Source organism: Dermochelys coriacea, chromosome 12 (assembly GCF_009764565.3).
Source record: "Dermochelys coriacea isolate rDerCor1 chromosome 12, rDerCor1.pri.v4, whole genome shotgun sequence".
Lineage (NCBI taxonomy): Eukaryota > Metazoa > Chordata > Testudines > Dermochelyidae > Dermochelys > Dermochelys coriacea.
The window spans coordinates 18,261,555-18,281,628 of NC_050079.1; the positions used below are offsets into that span (position 1 = coordinate 18,261,555).

Here is a 20,074-nt window from a genome sequence, read left to right on the forward strand (position 1 = left end):
TGGGGGCTGGGGTGCAGGGTCTGGCCAGGAGCTAGAATGAGGAAGGGGGCTCAGGGTTGGGGCAGGAGGTTTGGGTGTGGAGTGCTTAGCTGGGCAGCTCCCATTTGGTGCGAGGGTGCAGGTAGGAATGTGTGTGTGTGGGGGGGGGTGTGCAGGAGCTCCTATTTGGTGCTCAGGGTAGGGGTGGAAATGTGGGGGGTGCAAGAGTCAGGGCATTGGGTGTGGGGGGGGGGGCTGTGTGAGGTGGGTACAGAAGAAGTCAGAGCTGGGGTCATGGGGGGATGCAGGGGATCAGGGCAGAGGGCTGGGGTGCCCAGAGCGGCTCACGGCAGGGGGCTGGAGGGGATTTGCCCTGATTCCACCTGCCTTCCCCAAGGCCCCGTCCCCACCTCTTCTCCCTCTCCTCCCCGGAGTGGCGAGCACGCTGCGGCTCCGCTTCTCCCCCTCCCTCGCAAGGGCCATTAGCTGATTGGCGGCAGGGAGGGAGAGGAAGAGAGGCAGGAACCCAGCACACTGGGGGAAGAGGCAGGGGTGTGGGGAGCTTGCCTGCCCTGCAGCAGCAGCCGGCAGGACCAAGCTTCTTCACTCTGCCCCCGCAATGGGGGATTGGAGGGGTAGCAGAGGGTGGAGAAGAGCGGGCGGGGGCAGGCAGGATTTTTAATGGCATGCTGCTGCCTGCCGGGGTCCCGACCGCCAGCCCCACTCAGCCCACTGCCGGCCTGGGTTCAACAGCGGGCTGAGCGGGGCCGGCGGCTGGGACCTGGGAGGCAGCAGCGTGTTATTAAAAATCGGCTTCCGTGCTGTCTTTGGCACGTGTGGCATAGGTTGCCGACCCCTGGTTTAGCTCATTAACCTACTGCACCTGCCTAACACTCAGAACATTTCATACCAATAAAACAAATTTAATTACCAGTATTTAATAGAATTTGGTGAACTTCTGCTATGCCAACAAAACAGCGGAGTGAGGAGAACCAATCTGTGTTAAAAGTTTGTCGTTTACTATTCCAGCACAGTATCAAGATACTACTGCAGCAGTATGATGTTAACTACCCTAAACTTCTGTGTATTTTAGTACAGCAATAACTTTTCACAAAGAGATTACAACTGATTGTTAACAGGTTAACAGTTGTGTGGGTTGCAGGGAACAATAAATCACTATCTTCTGTATAAATGGAAAATAACTAGACTTGATAAAGCTGAAAGAAGTTACTAAATATATAGAGTACTACTATACGCCTGGATCACATAAAAAGAATCCCAGTACTTACAAAACGCAGAACAATTTCATTTCCACACTAAAAAGAGTTGGTCTCTGATGGGGAAAAAATCCTTGGCTTCCTCCAGACATCTAACGTAATAAAATCTCAAATACAAACTCTTGATCACTGAAGTGTCACTTCCTAGGGTTAGAAGGACACTGTTTCAACCTATCAGCCTCACCAAGAGCCCTCTTCTGTGACAGATGTATTGTCTTCTTAAAGAAGCATATGAAAACCCTCAACATCTCAGTGTCTAAAAGCACACACTCACATTTCAGTAGTGGCCAGATAACAGCACTACTGTGAGACAGTTATGAACTGGTAGAGTGCTCTGGGTATAGAGATGGAACAATAAATAAAGAACTTCACAAAAATTAGAACCAGGACATAGTTCAATCTTTGGTTGAAAAGTTGACTTTCCATGAAGAGCAAAAAGGTATGCGTGAAAGTTTGTTTATGTTAACAACCTGATTTGAGTGACTGAAAACCATATACAAATTTAATCACAGATATTGGAGATGAAAAAGGCCTATTTCGTTACCCAGTTAAACTTCCTAGCAGAGTGGGATTGTGCCCTACAACACATGTTCCAGGACCTGATTCACCACGAGTCACTCTAGTTTTCAAAGGTGTTATTCCATTGAAAAGCATTTTAAAACAATGCAGTTACAGAGACATAAAACTCTATAGAGTAAGACAGTGGTGAATCAGGACCCTAGTACTGGAGGCACTTCTCAAACATACCACCATGAATCTACTTTCTGATAAAGTATGGAAAAGGAACACAAACCTTCTTCAGTCACTTCAGAGCGATCTGGCTTTGTCTCCTTGTGGTGTCCTTCTGCCACTTTCACAGCCACTGCTCTGCAAATAGCTCCAAATTTCCGATCCAAAGAGCGGACTCCTGCCTCTCTAGTGTATCTACCACAAAGAACATATTTTGCTCTAGATTAAAGTCTATAAGCAGAGTATCATCAATGCTTGTTTCACTTAAACACATCAACTCCCCCTCCCCACCCAAATCCTATTGCTCTATAGATACATTTTCATTTTCAATGGTAGCTTTTTCTTTGTTTCTAGTTTAAAATAAAATTTTCTGAAGATGCTGGAACATCCCTAATCTGTGCAGGGAAATGGAGAAAGCAGCACCTGTGTCTGACACCTACTCAGAAAATCTGCACCAGTACTGGGGAAGAGAGCAGAGGAAAAAACAGCAGACCTGTGACCAACTCTTGATCCAAGAGACCAGGAGCAGTTTCAGGGAAGACAGGGAGAAAACATTTTCTCCCAAGTAAGGAATACACTGTTGGGGAAGAAATGAGAAGAGCACTTGTGACATCCCTCAAACAGGAACTTCGGGCAGAAGATCAAACTTACCTTTCAAAGAAAGTGGTGGAGATGGGGGGGGGGGTAGAGGTGCAAGGGAGCTCACTATGTATGTTATTGACCACGGTCTACAGTGCTCCAGGCTGCTGCCCTCTGCAAGACTTCCTCTGCATTTCCTACCTGGCATTCTTTTGATCTGCCACTCAGAGGAAGGAGAGAGGAGATCAGGTCTTCTCACACGCCCTGGATCATCCTCTCCAGTCCCTGTCATGGCCTCTCTCCTCTTTCTGCAGTGTGAAGTGGATAGTGTAGCCTGCTACCTTCTCTACCATTTATGCAGGCCAATGTGGAGTGATCTTCTGTATCGCTCCACTCTTGTGCAAAATTTTCATCTCCAGAAGCATGTGTGTACTTTTTGCACACCTCTAAACACAGGGACTGTGATCATCCCTCATCCTTGAGTGGCGTGTGAGGTAGGTTCCTTGTACCATCCTATCCCATCTGTGTTGCTGGTCCTAGTGCAGGTGCAATTTTAATATCCAAAACAAGTCAAGAAATTCAAAGTTATGTAACCCACAGCAACCCCCTAACTTAATCCCCTTGTGGATATATGTTCTATTCTGTGTTACTTTCCACTGTTAATTTTATAACTTAATATATATCTGGAGCATTTTGCATCAGTGGTATTAAAAATAGTGGAAAATTATGTACATGACTTTCTAATGTTTAAACTTTTTTTGTAAACCATGTTTCTACAAACATGCAACAGGTAGTGGATTAAGACAGTGATTCTTTACACTGGTGACACTGACAAGGATTTTCCAATCTAGGCATAAACAAATATTCCACTAAAACAAAAAGCAGCAGGTGACCTGCTAGAAGCAAGTTTATAAACAATTGTGCACATTGTGACACTATGACAGCAAAACCACTGGAATATTCTATGCCATTAACTATTCAGTTTACAAAGGAATCCCTTCCTCACGAATTTTGTGGAAATGCTTTATGGTGTCACATTAAAAAATTTCTATTAATGTACCACAAGAAAAGTAATCTAGAGCCTAAAAGTAGTGACCAGCATATTTACCTGGTGATGATGTCCAGAGTAGTTACTTGTGGAATCTGAATCTGCTGAGGAGTCAACCCATGCTGTTCTAACTGTTTAGGGATCAAGTGTCTATGTGCAATTTCTATCTTCTCTTCTTGTGTATATCCTTCAAAAGAAAGCATTTCATTCATCTTCTTACCTATACTGTACCAGGACGTCAAACTTCTTACTAAATTAAATGTAAAACTGAAAAAATTTAACAAAGTAAGGAGTTAGTTTACTGAATTATATTCAAAATCACTCTCAAACTCAAATAATCCCAGGAGTCAAGGTGAATTGTTTGTCCAGCTAGACAGTTGTTTTAAAATTTCCAAAGCATACTCTGTAAAAATTGCTGATTTTTGCTTAGATCAGGCCTTGGATTGAGAGACCCCAAAGATTTGGTTTCTGCCAGGCCAGATGGAATGAACCATCAATGAAAGCAGAAAATGCTTCTGAAGTACATTATGGAGAAACTTCACATCTGTCCATATACTCTATAGTTACTCTGCTGATACTATGGGAACAATCATTTATTTATTTACTATGATCATCCAGGGCATAATTTTGAAAAAAGCCTCTAATTTCACAGGCAGAGTCAATTACGGGTATAACTATGTTTACATAGTATGTTTATGGAATTATATGTTATATAAAAACCAAACATAATTGAATCAGACATCTATCTGATTTTAGGTTACAAGTAGCTCTTACACATTCAAGTTTGGTTGCTGGATACCAGAATTATCTCCATTCAAACCTACAAGATTTCAGATGCAAAATCAGATCCCAATCCTGCAAACATGCATGTGCGAGAGTCTACTCACCCAAACAATTCTACTGGGATTTATATGAGTAAAGTTATGCACATACGAATTTGCTGGATTGAGGTCTTAGAGAGTAAACTGAGACTCTCTTGAAAATTGCAAAAAGAAAAGGAGTACCGGTGGCACCTTAGAGACTAACAAATTTATTAGAGCATAAGCTTTCGTGAGCTACAGCTCACTTCATCGGATGCATTTGGTGGAAAAAACGGAGGAGAGATTTATATACACACACACAGAGAACATGAAACAATGGGTTTATCATACACACTGTAAAGAGAGTGATCACTTAAGATAAGCCATCACCAGCAGCAGGGGGGGGAAAGGAGGAAAACCTTTCATGGTGACAAGCAAGGTAGGCTAATTCCAGCAGTTAACAAGAATATCAGAGGAACAGTGGGGGGTGGGGTGGGAGGGAGAAATACCATGGGGAAATAGTTTTACTTTGTGTAATGACTCATCCATTCCCAGTCTCTATTCAAGCCTAAGTTAATTGTATCCAGTTTGCAAATTAATTCCAATTCAGCAGTCTCTCATTGGAGTCTGTTTTTGAAGCTTTTTTGTTGAAGGATAGCCACTCTTAGGTCTAAAGAAAAGGAGTACTTGTGGCACCTTAGAGACTAACAAATTTATTAGAGCATAAGCTTTCGTGAGCTACAGCTCACTTCATCGGATGCTGTAGCTCACGAAAGCTTATGCTCTAATAAATTTGTTAGTCTCTAAGGTGCCACAAGTACTCCTTTTCTTTTTGCGAATACAGACTAACACGGCTGCTACTCTGAAACCTGTCATTACTCTTAGGTCTGTAATCGAGTGACCAGAGAGATTGAAGTGCCAACTCTGTCCACATATCTATTCAGGGGACACAATCATAGGGCCTAATCACATCAGCCACACTATCAGAGGCTCGTTCACCTGCGCATCTACCAATGTGATATATGCCATCATGTGCCAGCAATCCCCCTCTGCCATGTACATTGGTCAAACTGGACAGTCTCTACATAAAAGAATAAATGGACACAAATCAGACGTCAAGAATTATAACATTCAAAAACCAGTTGGAGAACACTTCAATCTCTCCGGTCACTCGATTACAGACCTAAGAGTGGCTATCCCTCAACAAAAAAGCTTCAAAAACAGACTCCAACGAGAGACTGCTGAATTGGAATTAATTTGCAAACTGGATACAATTAACTTAGGCTTGAATAGAGACTGGGAATGGATGAGTCATTACACAAAGTAAAACTATTTCCCCATGTTATTTCTCACCCCCCCCCCACTGTTCCTCAGATATTCTTGTTAACTGCTGGAAATAGCCTACCTTGCTTGTCACCATGAAAGGTTTTCCTCCTTTCCCCCCCCTGCTGCTGGTGATGGCTTGTCTTGGGTGATCACTCTCCTTACAGTGTGTATGATAAACCCATTGTTTCCTGTTCTCTGTGTGTGTGTGTGTGTGTATCAATCTCCCCTCTGTTTTTTCCACCAAATGCATCCGATGAAGTGAGCTGTAGCTCACGAAAACTTATGCTCTAATAAATTTGTTAGTCTCTAAGGTGCCACAAGTACTCCTTTTCTTTTTATGATCCGTGCTGTGGCCATTCAACAGGGATAGAACTCCAATCTTCCTGCTGCAAAGCAAAAACTCTCTCTTGAAGATCTTGTGAAGAAACTATTAGCAAACAGCAGGATAGGACAGATACACATCAATCCATTCATTAAAGTTCTTCACAGACTGCACGGTACTGCATCTGTCACAAACTATGTCACATACTTAGGCCTAGATTTTCAAACGTGAAACCTTAAACATCTCCCATACCGAAAATCAGGATCTCGAACAGTGTCTCAAGATGGACACCCAAAAATGGAGGCAATCAAATTAATTAGTTGCTGTAGAAAGTCTTGGCAACGGATTCTAATTTTCTGTGGTGCTAGTCTTATAAGAGTACCTTTTTTCGAAGGGAAAAAGCAATCATTTTAGTCAAAGTACTTAAGTGTTACCTGGAACCTGAATGACCTCCATTCTGTCCAACAGAGCTGGTGGGATGGTAGCAGTAGTGTTGGCTGTGGCTATAAAAAGGACCTGGGATAGGTCAAAGGCTACATTTAAGTAGTGATCGGTGAAGCTATGATTTTGTTCTGGATCCAAGACCTTAAAAAGAGTGAACACAAAAATAATGCAGTTGCTTCATTTCAAAAAAAAACAACACACCACCACATATATGCTTTTATTTATCTATCTCCTATGTGCTATTCGTACTGAAAGCATGCTTTCCCATTGTATGTCAGTGTCAGATTTGCCTGAGCAAGGCATGCAGTACCAGGCCCTAAATGTAATTCCTGGTCTCTGACATCCTGCTCTTCTGTTTTAGTTATTTACTATTAGATTCTATATTGCATGGAAAAAAATTGCAATAGAAATCCCTTAATAAAACTTGTGTTTAATTTAGAGTATTGACGGCAGACAACTACCACAAACTACTGAAAGGTGAACTCTGTACAATACAGACTGTGTATTATGATTGCGAAAGCCTTCTAAACTCATCCAGTTTACTTCAGCTCAGTTCCACTGGAGTTGCTAGAAGCATTTCAAAATTAACTTATTTAAAATCTCTTATATTAGAGCTTTTATATGCATTACTCTTCATATTCTTGTATGGTCAATCCTGCCTTTTTTAAATGGTTATATAATCCTCAACCATTTTCTTAAAGTTCATGCTGATTCTGCCTGCAGGCTTCATATTACACAATGCCAGCAACAGCATCATGCGTTCCAGTGAACAAGGCTCTGGTGAGGCCACTGACACCAGAAATTAAGAACTGCCTTCTGGCTTCAGGTTAGTATTCCTCTCATGAGACTGCACATATTAGGCAAATCACTGTAATCCACCTAATACCACAACCAAGGGATTACCTTTCAAGTTATACTCTGAAGAAGTGAAGGGTTCCACATACTGTTATTCAGAGTATTTATAGTGTCTGAAATATTTATACCGGTAGAACAAAGACTCCTCTTAAAATCTCTGCTTGTAGAGAAGCCTCCCCTCAAGAAATGTAACAAAATATAGATTCTTTTTAAAGAAATGAAGACGTCTTGATTTCTCCACATCTATCACTCAGCCTAAATATAGAGGAGCACTCCAGCAGTTAAGCCCTTTTTTCCTAAAGAAATTCACTACCAAGTTAAAGTTCACTACCGAAAAAAGCACAAAGCATTGTTTTTGTAACTGGTTTCATAAATCTTTCCGGTGACAGATATGGCAATTTCTTGCAATATCCCGGACAAGCCTTATTGAATTAAGTTATATCTTACTGTATTAAGTGAATGTATCACTGTGGCCCAGGGATTGTATGTAATTCCATGGGCGGCCCGGGGGGAGGGAGTTTGCGGGGGGAAATGTAATTAGGCAAATTCATTCAGGCTGTAAAACCTCTGATTGGGCACCACCATTTGGAGAGACTTGCATATAGTGGTTCGAACTGGATACCCTAGAGACCAGCAGACAACAAAAGCACTTTTGGATAAATAACCTGGGTTTAAATTACCAAGAGTCTTTGCTCTGATCTAGCACACAGACAAACTTTCTGTCAAAGGGCCAAAGGCCCCAATCCATAGAGAAAGACTGGAAGGACTAACACCAACCAAAACCCTAGGGGAGGTGTTTTCTCTGTAATGCTTTTACCTTAAGAATAAATATGCTCGCTTAGGAAGAGCTGTGTGAAATTTTTTTTAATAACTTAGTAAAACTGCTTTCAATATGCTACTTGTCTGTTCAGGAATTTTTAAAATCAGATGGACCATAAAAAAAGATCACTGTCTGGCACCAGCACTGGATGATTTAAGAATAAGGCATTGGGACCAAGTTCTCTGCTGGTATAAATGGGAAACAGTACTGACATCAGTGGAATTTTGCCCATTTGCACTAGAAAATAATTTGGTCTTCTATATTTTATGGTCACTGACGACATGAACTTGTGTGATGACCAGGTAAGATTGTCTCAGTTTGTGATCATGCTCAAGGTGTTGCTCTGATGTAAAGTTAAAGGTGTTTGGATAAACTCAACAATACATTTGTACTTTTTGAATAATTTGGGAGGTTGTAAAGTAGAATTCTTACTTTTCTTACAAAGTTGTTTGGACGACGTAAGGGACAGATTCTTTCAGCTTTAACTTTAGGTTAATAATGTTTTTCCCCAGGGAATTTCTTTCAAAAAATGTTTAAGAATTACTCTCTGCATAGACTTCCTGTACAAGTTTTCAAGCCATTCGGAGACTGTGATGATCCTTGCAAACTAACCAGAGGCTGTGGCAGACCACAGATCATGCCCTTTCCCCTCCTGTGGCCTTCCATAAGAGAGAGGCTCCCCTCACCCATGAATACGTTTCCCCAATTCAGATTTTATAGCATACATGGGAGTGGCTGGTAATAGCTAGCTACCTATTTACATATCAAGGCCCTCAAAATTTTTAATTTAACACTCCAGAGTAAAAATTTTATGCCTGCTTCAGAGAGTCTTTATAAAGCTTTTGTATTACATATTCTTCCACACAGAAATTTCAAACATATTACGTTCTATAGACAATGGAAGTTAATTTAACAGAAATTCACTAACATGTCTTGCATATCCCCATTACTAGAGTCCCATCGCATTGGCCTTTTTTGTAAAATGGAAAATACTGATGGATGATCATGAATTCTAATGAATAAGCCTTGTATTGGCACCATATGTCTCCTCTGTTGGTAGCATGGAGGGAAGCAAAAACCACGTAGGTCCCATGGAAGCAGTACAAGGGATCTACATGAATGGTAGGGGCAAATAACGAAGAAAAGTACTCTACTATACTTTACTTCTCCAAATACTTGTCACCAAAGCACTCTTCACAAACTCTGTAGCTCACAGGTTACTTGAAAAAAAGGCTCAGGAATAGCATGGAGTAGAGGCAGGGTAAAGAAGCCCTACCAGCAATGTTTCTATTGCAAGGTAGCCCAGATTCCAAAGTAAATGGATATTAGTTAATGCTGATCAAAACAGCATTAACTTCCTCTCTGCATTGTGTGATCCTCCATCAGAGGAGTCACAGAACAGCCAGAGCCTAGGTTAACAGAAGCTGATCCAATAAAAGGTATCGCCTCACCCACCTTCTGTCTCTCATATCCTGGGACCAATACTACTACTACAATACTGCTAAATTAAAATGGAAGTTCCACACCCATTCTCAGTTAATCAAAATTAGCATCAGCGCAGTAAGCAATGACAGAATATTACTTATGTTCAAGTGGGCAATTGGAGAACCATTTGAGAGCAAAAGACAATTAACTTCTTGCTGGTTTAAGGCTCTCATTTCTAAATGCTAATATTGATATGTCCAGAAATTCTAGCCTACCAGCACCTACAGAAAATATTTTATTGTACATTCAGTGCTCTCAACATGCACAGTATTAAGATACAGTAAGCATGAGCTGCACTCCTTATATCGGCCTAATTACAATTAAAAGGTCATTCTCAACTGGAAGCCAAAGGAATTTAAAAAATAATAGGGGTGGCGCATGGCAGGCTCAGAATAACCACTCTCTGCTCCCAGTTCCAATCCAACCCTGACCCCGGCCCCAGCCCCAACTGCAGCTCCCCTCCCGTCCTCGGCCCCCAGTGCCAGCTTAGCATTGCAGATGCCCAGTTTTCAATCTGAAATTCAGGTCAGAAAGAGGCCTGGCAATGTCCAGTCAACACTGCTGACCGGACACTAAAAGTCTGGTTACTCACAGTAACCGGCCTCTGCTGCTTGGGAGCAAGAAGAGCAACAGCTGCTGCAGAAGCACTCAGGGATGGCTCCAGCAAGAGAGGTACTGCCGGCTCTCCCAACCTGCTCCGAGCACAGCTCCCCCTCCCCTGTTCTGCCCAGTCACTGTTCCACCCCTGAAGCGGGGCGCCCCCTCCCGTCCTGGCCTGGCCAACTCACCCCACACCCCTGGAGCACAACTTGCCCTCCCCCATCCTGCCCCACTCACCTCCCCCAGCCCTGGAGCATGGCTCCCCCACTCCCATCCTGCCCCACTCACTCCCCACCCTACTCACCTCCCCACCTTGGCTTCCGGGGGGCATGGACCAGGTAAGGGGGAGACATGATAGAAAAAGTTTGGGGAACACTGTTGTATAATCACATTTTTATTATTCAAAGTGCTTTTCTTTCCCTTGTTGCTGTGAGAAAGATCCACGCAAACAGTAGGCATCACTCCTATAGGAAAAACCATGAAACTGTTTCAAATACACAAACTACATAAATAAACTATTTTCTCTGATTTCTTTCAGTTACAGTTACTTTAGCGATTACTCATCACAATAGCAGGTAAATAGTTTTGAAGACAGATGTTTGATTTTTAAGTCAACAGTGGCTCTTTAGTCAGGCAAAAATACCACTGAAATTTAAAGAATGAAGGAGCAAGGCCAGTGTTTACAAAATGAACATGAAGTCTGGAAAATGTATCCATTTAACCAATACCACATGTACCAAAGGTTTACGTAGTATATGTGGTTCTGTTACAAATGTGTTTAGTACCCCTAAAATTGTATGTGTTTGGTCTTACCAAAGGCTCATTTACTATCCTATGTATGATTTTGGTTTGATCGAAAAACAACTAAGCCAGCAAGCTCATTGATCTGACTACATCATGTACACTGAGCTTATATATTCAGATGACCTGAAATCAGAACTCTTCTGAATATTGTGACTGCAAAAATGCATGTGAACCCCCACAACTTTTATGTATGAGTAGGCATTTGCACACCAAATTCAGGTAGCGTGATGTTCATTTGCCCAATTCAGGTAACTAGATGTTCAACTACCCGATAAGTATGCTTTAGAACAGGCACACATATTCCTGTGAAAATGTGGCTCATGGTATTTAAATTAGGTACAATACAGAAAAGTCATTGTCAGGTAGCGAGTAACTCTGATAAGGAAAACCACAATAATTTACTGCTGTTGTGAAAGAAAAACTAAAGATTTAAATAATGAAGTGTTGGCTTCCTGTTGCTAGTATTTGTACTTAAGAGTGTTAGTTGAAATTCTTGCAAGTATTTTAGCTCTCATTTGAGTCATTTTTTATTAAACAAATACAGTATTTACAAGGATCACAGCACTATGAATTTGCTATCCTCCGTTTTTGAATTGTGTCTAAAATTAAAAGTCCATACATGTGGCAATAATCCACATCTGCTTCCTACCCCACACCTTTCTACCACCTTCATTCCATCTTTCTCTCTCAAATTATTGTGCTTTTTCTCGCCACATGATAAATTACCAATGGTATGTTGACATGAAAAGTTCTCACGTTACACATAATGGAACCTATGCAACTCCTGAGCAATTGCATACTGCTGTCAAGATAATTTATCCTTCGCATTACGGCATGAATACATCCCTTGTCCTAGCCATTTGAATTACAGCTATGAACAGTGTTTGTAATTTTTTAAAAAATTACAATCTGTAGACTTGTCAGGAAACTGACTGAACAAAAACAAACACTCAGAATTAACTTTCATTATAATAAATCCTTTGCACTTTTTGAAAAAAAAACCATTTTTGTTCAAAAAGCTTTCGATCACAAAGAATCAGTCAGGGTGCATTTTTCATCTCACTGTAAAAGCAGAACAGCTAAGAGCAGATGTAAAATGGAGCTATTAGTAAGGAACTCCAGATTTCAAATCCTGCACAGGGTCTGGATAAGTATCTGAAAATTTACAATGATGATGTAATAAAATGCAATTAATATATTCCTTTTAAAGGTGATGTCTGATTATTAAAAGTATATTTGAAAAATATCCTCGAGTCCTAAAGGCAAGGCTGTGACTCACCGAACATTTCCTCTCCATAGATACTGTTCACCACTATATCATTAGATCATTCAGATGCTTCCTACTTAAGTGCTCTCCTCAGCAGAGACCTGTTGTCATCACTTATCCTCTCCTTTACTCATTGAGACAGAGGCCTTCAAGAATCATAGCTAGCCAACTGCACTGAGCACTAATTCGATCAACCTGGTTACCTATGAATACCTATTATCACATTCATATTTTAAAACCTGGAGGCATATAGAACCATTGTTTCACTAATTGACACAAAATAGAGCTTATCTTTTCTGGCAGATTTTATTAAAGTTTAACCATAAACTTTTCAAAAGGGCCTCAAATCCATCCCCTAACTTTTAACATGCTAATTTATGCGTGCAAGCAGCATTTGCATACAATTTAGAACTGTGCACACAAACTGGCCACATCTTTGAAGCATATATCATATATTTCTGAAAATATTAAACCCATTGGATTTTGAAAGCACAATATTCTTACTGGCATATGCAGCAAGTTAAAAGCTCTGGGAACGCTCCGCAAATTTTGTTTACTAGATTTTAAAATTCATTCAATTGTACACATCAATCTTTCTTCCCGTTTTCTTCACATCCCTTGTCTAACCACATCTCCTATGGAACCCATTTTTAGGGCTATGTTGCTGGCTAATATGTTATTTACTAAGATATATGTGCAATGGTAATAACGTATTTTTAAATATGTCCAAACAATATGATTGGATACATTTAACTGAAATTGTAACAGAAAAAAGAATCTGTTACATGTATGAAATTCTGAATAATCTGATAGAATTTTAGTTTTTCATAAGAGCAAACATCTCTCCCTAGACTCGTAATTCTTTTGCCATGCTTGATATTTCTAAGGTGGAAAAAAGAAAGACATACACCCCTACTCTTATTTGGACACTATTCCAACCACCTTTCCAAAGTAAACAAAGATGCACTTCAACAATTTGCCTTTAATATAGGAAGGTTAGAATTTTTCAAAAAATTAGGTTGAATATATCATTTTATGAAAAAACAGCACGAGGAGCAAAAATATCTTGGTAATTTCCACAGAGCATTCACATGCATACAAAGCTCTCTCTGTACAAAATATTTTATTACCATGAAATCCAGAGGTAAGTCCCATGGATGTTTAATTGCCTGCCTATAATGCTTGGTCTTATTCCACTTCCCTACAAACACATACTAACAAGCACTTGGACCCATTTCTATTTTCCCCAGCTTTCAACAGAGGTCATCTAAATTTAGAATAAATGTTCCCTTGTTGACGAACAGTAACTGGAAGTAAGAAGGCATTCTGTTTCGCTTAAGAAATAACTCCACAGAAGCATCAGGACAAAAATATATCCAACTTTGCCTCCAAGCTTGTGGGGTGGGACACATTTATTGTTGAGTTTAGCAACTGTACTGGTACCATTGAGGATTATCACCATTAAAATACACCTAAACACATTAAGACCTTTTTCCCATGCCATTTAAGATTAATAATGGAAGCTAGTCAGCATAAAAGTGTGGGTTGAATAACAGATGTGCCACTCAGCTAATGACTTGCGGTCATTATTTTCCTACAAAATAGCCACATTTGTTCAATCCAAATGGAAATGCCAACAAAGTACAACCACCAAAGCAGACTAAAATTTTTTCGTATGTTGAGGTCCGAGCTCTCCAGTAGGGGAAGTGGAGGACCAGCTTCAAGATGTTTAGGCAGTGGTACCAACTAGGTTTTGGAATAAGGAGGCAAGCAGGTTTTGGTAACCTTAGTAACAATACTGATGTCATTTAAAGAAAGATGCTGTTATGGTTCAAATCACCTTATAAGGCAGCAAAAGAAGTGACGAGAAGCAAGACAGCTGGGAAATGAGCTGAAGAAAAGATAGCTAAGACCTTGTAATGGGTTTGTATCAAGAAATAGAGACTCATTAAACTATTCATTTTACCTGGATGTCAAGGTGGAACAATCAGTTAGATTTGGTATTATATTCAGTGTCTAAAAAGTTGATTAAACACTGAACTAAAACAAATTTACTCATGATATATTCGGATCTTTCAATATAGAAGACCCAAAAACTTTACAAACTATGGGATAGATCCTCGGCTAGTGTAAAGTATTGCAGCGTCATTCAAGCCAATGGCACTAAGGCAATTTACACCATGAGAAGATCTGGCTCAGTCTGCTCAAAGTACAAATTCCTTCAAGCCCGACTGAACTGCCCAACATTACGGAGGTAAAATGTGCAAAATGCTTAATAGGGTATAAAAACACTACCCAGTAATCTAAGATAGGAAATGAAGAATACTCCAACTGAGACTGCAAGGGGAAGTTACAGGTAGAATAAAATTAACCAAATTAGAATTCAGGTACAACTTTGGAGATAGCACCCATACTCTTGCGAAAATCATCATACTTTTTATATTTCATCCAAAAGATGGTACCTCCAGATTACAGATGCTGAGCCATTGCTTCAGTATTGACTAAAGAGGATTTATTAAGTGGCACATTTTCCACTTCCACCCCTTATTGCAATACTTAGATTTTCCTAGGATGTCTCTCATCCTTGCATTGACCGGACTAAGCTGGGCTGGGCCTAAAGTCTGAAGATATGATTGCAGAAGTATTAGAAAAGGCAGACACTCAATTTGATTATTATCAGTGTGCTAAGTAGCTTACATTTGTAGGTCTCAAAAAAGGAGTTATTTTTATTGTGTATAAGGTTAAGATATCATGGACAGGTTGCAGGCAGTAAAACAAAAATTCACAGAAGCCCGCAATCTGACTTTTACTAAAATTATGCGGGGGGGGGGGGGGGGAAACTGACAGCCCCAGCCCCTTCTACAGCTGTGGGGGCTGAAGCCGAAAAAGTCACAGAGGTTTGTTAAAGCAATGGAATCCATGACCTCCATGATTAAATTGTATCCTTTATCATGTATAATGGGGAAAAACAAAATCAAATCTAATTTGTAGAAAGCCATGCACTAAAGGGACAACTGCCATAGAATAACACTTGGTTTAAATAGTATCTTTCATGCTTAAAGTATCCCCTAGTGTTAAGCAATGAGTTTAAAAAAAAAAAAAAGATTGCAGTGACTCTGTAGGCAAATGGAACAATGATTGCGCACTTAGTAATAGTGCGCTCACAGCCATGGTAAGTACAATCTTGATGAGAAAGGGTGTTGATTAATATACTAGGATAAGGTTGTGTACTCCAACCGAGGCCTCACTACTGCCCCGTAGAGTGGGACAATTGCCTCCCACGTCTTAAACACAAGACTCCTATTAAATACACCCCAGAACGATACTAGCCTTTTTTCACAACTGCATCACATTGTTGACTGATATTCAATTTGTGATCCTCTATTACCCCGAATCCTTTTCGGCAGTACTGCCACCTAGCCAGTTATTTTGTAATTGTGCAATTGATTTTTCCTTCCTAACTGAAGTACTTTGCACTTGTCTTTTCGGAATTTCACCTTGCTGATTTCAGACCAAATCTCCATATTGTCAAGGTTATTTTGAATTTTAATCCTGTCTTCCAAAGTGCTTAAAATTCCTACTAGCTTGGTTTCACCCGCAAATTTTACAAACACACTCTCCACTCCATTATCCAAATCAGTAATGAAAATATTCAATAATACCAGAGCCAGGACTGATCTCTGTGGGAAACCACCAGATATGCCCTCCCAGTTTGATAGCAAAGCACTACATAACTACTCTGAGAATGGTCTTTCAATTAGTTGTGCACCCACCTTACAGTAAATCCCTCTATACCATACTTATGTAGTTTGCTTATAAGAATGTAATGTGGGACTGTCTCAAAAACCTTACTAAAAATCAAGATATATCGTTTGCTTTCCCTTCTCCATGAGTAAGGCTGTGAGTTTGTCATGGAAGTCATGGATTCCGTGACTTTCCAGGACCTCAGAGACTTCTGCAGCCAACCCCTGGGCCAGCCACACCCTCCTCCTGCAGCAGGAGTTTGGGTGTGGGAGGAGACTCAGGGCTGGAGGGTTGGCATGCAGGAGGGGGTGAGGGCTCTGGGTGGCGCTTACCTTGGGGGCTCCCCCCCCAGCAACATCCTTCACCTCCTATGCAGAGGAGTGGCCAGGCAGTTCTGTGCACTGCCTCCACTCAAAGGCACCGCCCCTGCAGCTCCCATTTGCTCCCAGCCAATGGGAGCTGAGGAGACAGAGCTCAGGGCAAAGTCAGCACACAGAGCAGTCTGACCACGCCTCCACCTCCACCTCGCAGCAGGGGCATGTTAATGAAATGAAAATTGATGCCACCCCTCACCAAGCACTCGCAGCGCTCCCCCCCCCCCAAAAAAATTTAGTCAGGGGTATATAGTACAAGTCATAGACAGGTCACGGGCCGTAAATTTTTGTTTACTGTACATGACTTTTACTAAAAATACCTGCGACTAAAACATAGCCCCATCCATGAGCCAGTAACCCCATCAGAGAAGGAAATTAGGTTGATTTGGCATGATTTGTTCTTTACACATCCATGCTGGCTATTTCTTAAATTCCTATTAATCTCTTGGTGTTTAAAAAATAATTGTTTAATAATTTATTTCAGTATCTTTCCAGGTTTCAAAAGTTAGGCTGACTGAATTGTAATTCCCTGGGTCCTCTTTGTTGTTCTTTTTAAAGACAGAAAGTATGCTTACTCTTTTCCAGTCCTCTGCGACCTCAGTCATCCTCCAGGAGTTCTGATAACTGCTAAAAACATAAATTTAGTCACGGAGATCATGGATTCTGTGACTTTAATGAACCTCTGTGACTTTAGCATCACCCCACCATGGCAGGAGCTGGAGTTCCCCCACCCTGAGGCAGGGCTCAGGTTGTCAGTCACTCTGCCCCCCCTGGGGTTCAGACTTCAGTACCCCCATGAGTCAGCACACCCCTCTCCCACATTATTTTTAGTAAAAGTCAGGTTGCAGGCTTCCGTGATTTTTGCTTATTGCCTGTGACACGTCCGTGAGTTTTACTAAAAATATCTGTGACAATCTTAACCTTAATAATTGCTAATGGTTCTGAGATTGCTTCAGCTAGTTCCTTAAGTACCCTAGGATGACTTTAATCAGATCCTGCAAAGTTTCCAGTTTTGTAGGACTCCTTTCTGATTTTCAGGTCACTAAAGAGCTCCTGATGGAGCCATATTGGCCTCTTACTATTCTCCCTGTCTTTTCTTTGCATCAGAATGGTTTGCAGTTCCTTCTTTAATATTGTCTCCTTCAGAAGCTGCCAGCTCCCTCCTCCTGAACTACTTTATCCTTTAGAATTTCTTCCCATGGGACCTTACCCCCAGTTCTCTGAGTTTAAGTCTGTTTTTTTAAGTCTATTGTTCTTATTCTAATGCTCTCACTTTCCTTAGAAGTTCACCATTTCACCTTCAGCCCCCAACTAAAACCGCTCCAGTGCATCATCAGGGATCTACAAACTATCCTGAAGGACTATCCCTCACTCTCACAGATCTTGGGAGACAGGCCAGTCCTTGCTTACAGACAGCTCCCCAACCTGAAGCAAACACACAACACTAACCCAGGAACCTATCCTTGCAACAAAGCCCGATGCCAACTGTGTCCACATATCTATTCAAGGGACACCATCATAGGACCTAATCACATCAGCCACACTATCAGAGGCTCGTTCACGGGCACATCTACCAATGTGATATATGCCATCATGCGCAAGCAATGCCCCTCTGCCATGTACAATGGTCAAACCGGACAGTCTCTATACAAAAGAATAAATGGACACAAATCAGACATCAAGAATTGTAACATTAAAAAACCAGTCGGAGAACACTTCAACCTCCCTGGACACTCAATTACAGACCTAAAAGTTGCAATTATTCAACAAAAAAAACCCCTTCAAAAACAGACTCCAACGAGAAACTGCAGAACTGGAATTAATTTTCAAACTGGACACCATTAAATTAGGTTTGAATAAAGACTGGGAGTGGATGAGTCTTTACACAAACTAGAAACTATTTCCCCATGCTAATTCTCCCCCTACTGTTACTCACACCTTCTTGTCAACTGTTTGAAATGGGCCATCCTGATTATCACTACACATTTTTTTTTCTCCTGCTGATACCAGCTCACCTTAATCGATAAGTCTCATTAGAGTTGGTATGGCAACCCCCATTTTTCATGTTCTCGGTATATATATCTTCCTACTGTATTTTCTACTGCATGCATATGATGAAGTAGGTTTTAGCCCATGAAAGCTTATACTCAAATAAATTTGTTAGTCTCTAAGGTGCCACAAGTACTCCTCATTCTTTTTGCTGATACAGACTAACTCTGCTACCACTCTGAAACCGGTCATCATTTCATGATCACTTTCACCCAAACTGCCTTCCACCTTCAGCTTGGCTACCAATTCCTCCCTATTGGTCAGAATTATGTCTAAAATGGCTGCCCTCCTAATTACTTCCTCCACTTGTGAAACAAAACAGTGTCCCCAATACATTCCAAGAACTTACTGGAAATGTTGTGTTTTGCTGTATTACCTTTACAACAGATGTCTGGGTAATTGAAGTCCCCATTACTCCCAGGTCTTGTGTTTTGGATATTTTGGACTGTAGTAGACTCCTGCCATGATGTCACCACTATTTTTACCCCTTTTACCCAGAGACTTTCAAATGGTCTGCCTCTCACCACCTTCTGGACTTCAGAACAGGTGAGTACATATTCTAGATGTATAATGCAACACCTCCTCCCTTTTTAGCCTTTCTGTCCTAAACAAGCTATACCCCTCTATACCAACATTCCAGTCATGAAACTTATCCCACTAAGCCTCTGTGATTCTATTAAGTAAACATTTAGCTTATGGACCAATACTTACATTTCTTCCTGTTTACTCCCTATTGACGAGTCTTAATCCATTACTGTTAGTTAAGTATGGAAATCATTGGATTAACAAATAAGTGCAAAGTGTTTGTATCTAATCAGACGTTCACTACAAAAATGCTGATTTAAAATGTAACAATGATAATGTAAGTACTTCTATGATGCTCCCTGTATTATGTCATGTACTTTGCTGTAGTATAAGCTTGTATCAGTGAAAGCTTAAAAATAAAAAAATAAAATAAAAAAAAAAAAGACTAAATCCCAGGGAAAACCTTAAAAAAAATCCAGTTATATCTAGATTTAACTACCAACATATATGCTGAAGAGAGGACTAAAAGTTTAAACAAAGATCACTGTCCTTATAAGTATTTTAGAAGACGTGCAGCCAGTAGAGTTTGCACTATGTATGAGAAACTGCAAAAGATCCAATCATCATCAACTTCACTGACTAGCTGTACACAAAACCATCAACTCAGCCTGTCTTTCACTCAGTACAAGTCCCACTATGCCTTCACCAAACTAACTTTTTCTTCCTGAGAAATTCTCCTAGTCTGAAATCAAAAATCAATCAATCTTTGGAATGTACAGTATGTGACAGTGAGAGTAAGATTATCCCATATCTTACCTCAAGCAAAGCAGCTGCAGGATCTCCTTGCAGGCTCTTCCCCAGTTTGTCAACCTCATCTAATAGAAACACTGGATTGTTAACCCCAACAGTCTTCAAACCATTGATTATTCGACCAGGCATACTGCCAACATAGGTGCGCCTGTGTGAAACAAGCGGAAACAAATCAGAAGCAGAAGACATCAGGCATGAAAACAACAAACCTAAAACCCAAAGAAACAAATCTGGAAA

General features: G+C 40.7%; 1 protein-coding gene and 1 non-coding gene across 2 annotated transcripts in view; one reads left to right on the forward strand and one right to left on the reverse strand.

Moving 5' to 3' along the window:
• The window catches only part of LOC119841334, a 91,900-nt gene extending 88,224 nt beyond the window's left edge, over positions 1–3,676 (forward strand). The window contains exon 3 of the transcript XR_006275287.1: positions 2,340–3,676. This is a non-coding gene — a transcript (uncharacterized LOC119841334). The remainder of the gene's footprint in view (positions 1–2,339) is intronic.
• LONP2 (lon peptidase 2, peroxisomal) overlaps positions 1–20,074 on the reverse strand; it is a 93,985-nt gene that overhangs the window by 41,765 nt on the left and 32,146 nt on the right. Inside the window, exons 8-11 of the mRNA XM_038368688.2 lie at positions 19,844–19,985; positions 6,495–6,645; positions 3,673–3,799; positions 2,050–2,180 (exon numbers count right to left, since the gene is read on the reverse strand). Of these exons, the coding sequence (XP_038224616.1) occupies positions 2,050–2,180; positions 3,673–3,799; positions 6,495–6,645; positions 19,844–19,985 (551 nt within the window). The remainder of the gene's footprint in view (positions 1–2,049; positions 2,181–3,672; positions 3,800–6,494; positions 6,646–19,843; positions 19,986–20,074) is intronic.